Source organism: Bombyx mandarina, chromosome 17, assembly GCF_030267445.1.
Source record: "Bombyx mandarina strain Sakado chromosome 17, ASM3026744v2".
In the NCBI taxonomy this organism is placed as follows: Eukaryota; Metazoa; Arthropoda; class Insecta; order Lepidoptera; family Bombycidae; genus Bombyx; species Bombyx mandarina.
Window position 1 is genome coordinate 11,816,994 of NC_143223.1, and position 8,442 is coordinate 11,825,435.

Here is an 8,442-nt window from a genome sequence, read left to right on the forward strand (position 1 = left end):
AGAATGACATAATTTGACATTCGCGAACTTCGATCAATAATACTACTAGATTCGCGATTAGCGCTTCAAAAGCGGCCCGAAAAATAAGACCACAAATAAATTTGTGGTCTTATTTCAAATTAGTATGGTCCAATCATAGCCAACACTAAGACGTCAAAACGCTGCAATGCGCGTTCAAAAACTGAGTAAAAAACCACCGTAACACCAAGGTTTTGGAAGGAATATCTTTTTTTGGTAAATTTATATTATTAAGTGTTTTTCATAAAATAATAAACACAATTATATTGTAAATAAAACACAATTTACGAATATTGTAATTGTTTGGCCAATGTTTGCGACAAGGCACCAACTATTGTAACAAACATCACTATTCTTGGACAGGGAATGCATAGAGTAGTTTTGTTATTTTATAATGTTATTTTTGTTTGTAGATTTCCTAGTAGCCCCTTGTCGCTGTGCACAATGGATATATATTGTCGCGAAAGAAAGAGGAGAAGAAATATAGAACTCTTATAAAAATTCTAGAATTGTTCAATGGTGGTGGCAAATCAATGCAAAAAAGTATTAAAAAAACTTTATATGTATGTGTAAATATTTTAAGCGTATATGCTGAAAAGGATTTGTTTTCTGGGGGAAACGAACACAGCCATAAAATAAGCCTAAATTAAACTGATTATAGAAAAATTCATTGATATAAGATTACATTATATTTGTAAAAAGAAACCGCTCATATAAAAATGACTTCTAAAAGACAGCTTCATAACAAACTGAATCTGTTTAAAGGTAATTAAACCTACATTATTGTTTTAATTACTTCTGTATAAAGAATACGTGGAAAACATGTTTCGTGTTTCCTTTCATATTTTTTTTACTTTATTCAATTTTATTTTTTATCACCTATTTATTGTAATAGCGGCAATGTAAAATATTATCTACTACTTTTTTGAATCGGTCAAAAATAGTTGCGACCATACAAAACAAACCTAAAACAAATATGTATATTCTGCAACTCTATGTCTTTCAATACTTACTGTGTTCTGAGCATTGAAATGTAATACCAAGAACTACATCTAGTTCCACAATACAATAAGCACGAAATTTTAAACAAATATTTTTAACCTTATAAATTAGGCTTTAAGTATCATTTTAGAATAAATATTTTTGTACTGATGACTTTTTATGTTCAAGTGACATTTTAAATTTATTCCATAATATTCTTTTTCTGACGAAAGGACCTAAATACATATATTTTGCAATGGTAATTAAACTTTATGTTTAAGTATTAAGGTTTATAATAAACTGAAGTCGTTAACATTATTAAACTTTTTTCTAAGAAATGAAGATGTTTTCGTGTCTGCAAACGTGGCCACTGGAGCGTCTTATTTTTGTTCCTGTAGGCTTAGTGCGAGTTTCAAAAATCGAATCGAATGACTCGCATCGAGTGTACGCTCTTCACGGTGAAACGTGCGGAGCTCTGAGTGCGAGTTACTCGATTTGCAGGACGTTTATTCATCTTGAGAAGCAATAATTTTTTCTTTTATATTGGTAGCACGCGAGTTTTTTTTTAAGGCGTTTAATTGAAATGCCAAGCTTTCTAACGATATTTATAATTAGTCGGGTAATGGGTAATGTACCTGTGCTTAGTGCGAGTTTTTTTAATTACTCAGTCGACGTTAATGTTATGTTTAATTTGTGTGAGTTTGTATCAGTGCCACCTAGTGGTAAGCTTATGAATCTCATTTTGTGGGAGAGAGAAGGTTTGTTTATGTTGCTGTCTCATGTATCGAATAGCTATACCGAAGTGAGCCTCTCGATTATTGTATGTGCGAGTGCGAGTTACAAATTAATGGATTTTGAGAGTATTTCTTCACTTTCAAGCAAGTTAAGTAGTCACTAAAAATTTTGCCGTGAAACCAATACAATATCAAGATTTTTTCTTTCGTTTTTAATAATAATGTTGTTTTTTAAGGTTTTATCTATTCTAATGGTTTATACACATATATTTTTTCGGTTAGAAAATTTTATAGACGTCTAGCTAGTTGTAAATACATATTAATTCTTTGCTTTTTCATTTAATTCTTATTAAATCATTGCTTTTTTTTAAAGAGTTGTTTGATGAGAGAGAGAGAGAGCGAGATAGAGATGTTTTTTTTTTATTGCTTAGATGGATGGACGAACTCACAGCCCACCTGATGTTAAGTGGTTACTGGAGCCCATAGACATCTACAACGTAAATGCGCCACCCACCTCGAGATATAAGTTCTAAGGTCTCAGTATAGTTACAACGGCTACCCCACCCTTCGAACCGAAACGCATTATTGCTTCACGGCGGAAATAGGCGGGGTGGTGGTACCTACCTGTGTGGACTCTCAAGAGGTCCTACCACCAGTGAAAGAGTATTCTTTATTGTACACAAAATTAATAAATATTGTGAAACATTTTTTCTTGGTCTTATCGCTAAGAGTGATCTCTTCCAGACAACCATTAGATGGGCAAGAATAATTTCGAAATGAATTGCACACTGTGTATCTATCTATTATAGAAATATATACACACACGCACATACACACGCGCACACACACACACACACACACGCGCGCAATATACATATTTACAGGTACATACGTACAGATTTATATTTATAAATTATATAGAAATTTGAACAATGTAATAATAATTTTGCTTCTTTACACATTTATAAATAAGGATGGATGCTCGTAATAATTTTAGTATATTTGGGCCACCTAATGAAGATCATCAACACTATTACCGTAAATACAATCATTTTATAAACGTTCAACGGGTAAAAGATTAAACCTATGTAAAACATAATTTCTTTAATTAAAAAAAGCTGAAATAATTACCTATTCCAAGATTAATTATGTTAAGTATGTCTAAATATGTAATTACAATTAAATAAATTCTATAATAAACTTCTAATTCTAATAATTCTATTAAAGTTACTAAAAAAATATGTTTATGCTGGGCAGTTTTCGTGCATTTTAAAGGTTACGCCATTACGGCAAAGTTTGTTTACGAAATTGCACCCTTAGAATGGAAGTGGTATAACTAAAAAAATTAAGATTAGTTTTATATTTCAAAACACTTATGTATTATTATTAAGAACCTACATTTTAAGTAGGTAATACGTGCAGCAAAAATGTTGGACTCCTTTTTACGAAAATTGCGCGGACGGAGAAGTACGAAATTTCCCACACTCATAGAGAATATAGAGAAGTAGTGCAGATTGCTAATTTTTTTTTTTTAATTGTGCATAAACAATAGAAAAATAAACTAAATGAATAAAAAAACCTTACACACATTACCATGTATTTGACACACACACACACACACATGCATTTATACTTTTTTTGTTTATTGATTTATCAATCTGTGGTCAAAGTGAGAATAGATTAATATTTTTTGTCTTTAATATTATTTTTCTATAATGTAGCCTTGGCGACATAGAGCAATGATTATTATAGAAATGATGATAATAGAAAGGTGACAATAGAACTATAATAATGTTCAAACTTAAAATTTAAATAAATTATGGTCAAATTTCGACCACTGGACTACCATTAGTAGATAATAATAAAATCATTTATTGCCTTTCACACAGATTTAGATTATTACAGGTAGCCTATAAGGAAACAACAGAAAACAAAGCACTATTATATCATTTCTGGCAAGCAGCTCAACATTTGCACTTGTATATTATTAATAGGAATTTTATTAAGAATATTGACAATTTATGAGGAATTTGACAAGTACGGATTAGTTATAGATGTATGTAGTTACAGATTGTAAATTAAATTAGTTTTATAAGTGCAATAAAAAATAATTTAAATGATAAAATGATAAAGCCATACCTTTTTCCAATGTGACGATTAGAGGGTATCCTATTATTCTTTTCTATATTATTCTATCAGCTTATAAAATTAAACAGTCTCTTTTAGTCTAGAAAAGGACAAAGTACTCTTTCTGTCTTTTTCAAATAAAATGGCATGCCTTAAAGTGTTTAAACCGAAAAACTAAAAAAATACAATTATTGTATTACAATATTGAAGTTTACCAGAAACTAAGAATTTTGGGTTGAGCCACTTTAATTCTAAAGGTACAAAATAGTATTGAACACGTGACATTACCCGAATAATTTTGAAAGTAGTTGGTTCCCATTAAAATGCTGTTAAAATGCGTTGTATTTCATTTAGACGGTCTAATGCCAAAACATCACGTGCTACCAATATACGAGAAATAATATTATTGCTGCTCTCGGTGAATAAACGCCCTGCGAAGCGAGTAGCATATCTCAACTCACACTCACAATTCTTCATTTTTCACCGTATAGAACGTAAACTCGATTTGATTTTGATTTATTCATTTACAATTGAACAACTAGGAAAAAAAGGTGAAAAGACATTTTGGAGGGACCGCGAGGAGCTAAATTGTGTGAATTGTTTTATTTTGTCTATTTAATGTTTCTTAGTTAATGCGTATTTAATATTTCTTCGTGTATAAGTGTAATTTTGAGACCGTCCTGGCCTAAAGGTTAAGGCGTCCGGTGTATTCGTATCTTGCAATGCACCGGTGTTCTAATCCCGCCGGCGGGTATCAATTTTTCTAATGAAATATGTACTTATCAAATTTTTACGATTGACTTTCACTGTAAAGGAATAGCATCATGTAATAAAAATCAAACCCGCAAAATTAATTTTTGTAATTACTGGTGGTAGGACGTCTTGTGAGTCCGCACGGGTAGGTATCACCACCCTGCCTATTTTTGCCGTGAAGCAGTAATGCGTTTCGGTTTGAAGGGTGGGACAACCGTTGTAACTATACTGAGACCTTAGAACTAATATCTCAAGGTGGGAGGCGGCATTTGCGTTGTAGATGTCTATGGGCTCCGGTAACCACTTAAGATTAGGTGAGCCGGGAGCTCGTCCACCCATCTGTGCAATAACAAAGTAACGTGGGTTTATTAACTGTTTAGTATCTGTGAAAGTGCGAAAATTAAAAAAAAATAAACAAAACCGCTGGACGTAGCTTCTCGAAGTCTTCGAAAAGGTCCACTGAAAAAAATCTCAGTATATAATCAGCATTTTGCAGAGATTATATTTTATCCCATATTATCTGATCTCATTTCATTTCATTCCATGCCAATTGATTAATGCTTCAAATTAATCAAATCCATTTCACTCCATATTATCATTTTTCATAAAAAAAAATTAGGTTCTATGGCATGATATTTTTGCCTCTCTAGTTGGAAAAATAAAACTACTAAAAAAATACTCGATCGAAACGTTAAAATCCACTAATTTGTAACACGCACTCGCACAAATGTCATTCGTAGTACTCATTTCGGTAAAATTACTCGGTTACGAGATCACAACGTTAATATGAACTCGCACTCACAAAATAACACCGGGTACGTTTGCCGCTAGGGGCGCTGTTCCAATTGCATACAAATTTGAGCAAACTGGCTCGCTAGTGAGAACGTTACAAAACTCGCACTAAGCACACTGATCCGTAATCTAGTACTATTATTGATCGAAGTTCGCGAATGTTACTTGGGATATAATAAAATTGTAGGTACCTACTTATTAACACCATGAATAAAACCAAATACCTACCGATACTAAAAAGTATAGAAGGAAATTCTGGTGAATTTACTGGCAACATTATATGCACATACGATTAAACTCGCTTCACCTCGCTGTCGTTTTGTTTGGCTTTTTAATTGGACAACAATCGAGCCGGCCGGCCGAGTCAGTTCACTCAGTCACTCTCTGGAAGCGCGTGTGATAAGGTACGACAGAATTATTACATAAATAATATTAGATAAACAGAAGTTTCGCGACAGTAATTCTGTAGACCAGTTTATTATCGATACGCGTTACATTCTTGTATTCTAGTCTATTAGTTACTAGCGACCCGCCCTCGCTTCGCTTCGGAAACATTAAAACACACATGAAACAAAAAAATAAAAACAAAAAAAAATAAAAAAAAGTAGCCTATGTTCATCAGGGACAATGTCGGCTTCTAATGGAAAAATAATTTTTCAAATCGGTCCAGTAGTTTCGGAGCCTATTCGAAACAAACAAACAAACAAATCTTTCCTCTTTATAATATTAGTATAGATTCTTGTGAATTTTTTTAAATTACACCGTCGGCATTATTAACATAATTGTTGTAACAATTTCTATTTATTCGAGACAAGTACTTAACGTTGCGAAAGACCGCATTACCGCATCGAGATTAATCAGTGTCACTTATGGTATATCAACTGTTTTAAATAACTCAGTGTCTTCGTAAATAATTAAATGGTCGAAAATGGTTCGTTTGTTACAAATGAGTGTCACCCATCTTGTCGCTTAAGGGCGTCACACACGGCGAAGATACTAATATTTATCTTAACATACAATATCGCACGCTATACATTTTGTATGAACTATCTATCATACGTAGTTAGGATAATATATTATATATTTAATAGTTCTTACCAAATGTACAGCGAACGATATTGTATGTTAAGATAAAATGTTATAGTATCTTCGATGTGTGTGACGCCCTTAAACGGCGATTTTAAATCTTGTTCATAATATTAGCTGCGCTACGGTAGAAACCGGAAGAAGCGGTTTTTTTTTATTGCTTAGATGGGTGGACGAGCTCACAGCCCACCTGGTGTTAAGTGGTTACTGGAGCCCATAGACATCCACAACGTAAATGCGCCACCCACCTTGAGATATAAGTTCTAAGTCTCACGTATAGTTACAACGGCTGCCCCACCCTTCAAACCGAAACGCATTACTGCTTACTCACCCGCGCGGACTCACTAGAGGTCCTACCACCAGTAATTACGCAAATTATAATTTTGCGGGTTTCATTTTTATTATACGATGTTGTTCCTTCACCGTGGAAATCAATCGTGAACATTTGTTGAGTACGTATTTCATTAGAAAAATTGGTACCCGCCTGATATTCGAACACCGGTGCATCGCTTAACACGAATGCACCGGACGTCTTATCCGTTAGGCCACGACGACTAATATAAAACCTTCCAAATTAAACGAAATGGAAATGATGAAGTTGCCCTTGTTGTAGAACTCCAAATTCGCCTAGGCGTATCCATGAATAACCAGATCAGATATAAAATACTTGTTATCTGTTTATCGTGCTATCTGTATTATTACTCCATATCTGCACAATATTCTAATTGGTAAAATTTTCAGAAAACTCAAGGAACCACAAAAGTCGAGATGACCTCAGCTAGGAAATACGTCGTGAAGAACCACTTTAAAGGTGTACCAAAACAAGAGGACTACGAATTAGTCGAATTTGTTATACCGCCTCTGATCGACGGCGAGGTCCTCGTTAAAGCCGAATGGATCAGCGTCGACCCGTATTTAAGGGCTTACAACTCTTACCAAGCTGTACCCTACGACCAGTTCAGTTATCAAGTGGGTGTTGTTGTCGAATCAAAGGATAGCAACTATCCGATAGGAACGAGAGTTGTTGCGCACAAAGGATGGTGCGACCACTACGTCTTCACTCCTAGTACGCAACCTAACACTCCAAAGGATCGTATTTATAAACTACCAGATCTGCAGGGATTGTCGCCGTCGCTGGGCGTAGGGGCGGTTGGGATGCCGGGCGCGACTGCCTATTTTGGTTTCTTAGAAATCTGCAAGCCAAAAGCTGGCGAGACCGTGGTGGTCACCGGAGCGGCCGGTGCTGTGGGGTCACTCGTCGGTCAAATAGCTAAGATCAAGGGCTGCAGAGTCATCGGCTTCGCTGGCACGGATGATAAAGTGAAATGGCTGGAGGAAGAGCTCGGCTTCGACAAGGCGTTTAATTATAAAACAGTAGATGTACCGGCAGCACTCAAGGAAGCTGCCCCTAACGGGATAGACTGTTATTTCGACAATGTCGGCGGTGAAATCAGCAGTCAGATAATTAGCAAAATGAACGTTTACGGGAGGGTCTCCGTCTGTGGCAGCATAAGCGCGTACAATGAGGATCTAACTAAATTACCCAAAGCGACTATTCTGCAACCTAGTTTAGTATTCAACCAAATCAAAGTCGAAGGTTTTCTCGTTTGGCGCTGGAATGATCAGTCTAAGGCGTTTGCGGAAATCATTCCTTGGATTCAGAGTGGGAAATTGAAAGTAAAGGAACATGTCACGGAAGGATTCGATAAACTCTTTGATGCCTTTATAGGAATGCTTGCCGGGGAGAATTACGGAAAGGCCGTAGTCAAAGTGTAACATATGACTAATTACTATAATGTTGTACTGATTATAAAATTCTGAACAATACAGTGTTAAAACTGTGTTTTATTTGAACAGTTCATGGTCAATCATTATTGTACCGATAAACACTTTGTTAAAGTTAAGTATTTATTTTGCATCATCATGCTATTTACTACCTACTATACTACAC

The 8,442-nt window shown here is 34.9% G+C and overlaps 2 protein-coding genes and 1 long non-coding RNA gene across 3 annotated transcripts in view; 2 read left to right on the plus strand and 1 right to left on the minus strand.

Annotated features, from left to right (window-relative positions):
• LOC114240653 (soluble calcium-activated nucleotidase 1) overlaps window positions 1-8,442 on the minus strand; it is a 441,880-nt gene that overhangs the window by 335,388 nt on the left and 98,050 nt on the right. The gene's annotated exons all lie outside the window — the stretch shown is intronic.
• LOC149501154 (uncharacterized) lies at window positions 20-1,173 on the plus strand. The gene is made up of 2 exons (XR_016324434.1): window positions 20-234; window positions 432-1,173. It is a non-coding gene; the product is annotated as an uncharacterized LOC149501154 (long non-coding RNA).
• Window positions 5,598-8,329, plus strand: LOC114240623 (prostaglandin reductase 1). Its single transcript, XM_028171242.2, has 2 exons — window positions 5,598-5,809; window positions 7,233-8,329. The coding sequence occupies exon 2, from the start codon at window positions 7,260-7,262 to the stop codon at window positions 8,265-8,267; it is 1,008 nt and encodes a 335-aa protein (XP_028027043.2). The 5' UTR covers window positions 5,598-5,809; window positions 7,233-7,259; the 3' UTR covers window positions 8,268-8,329.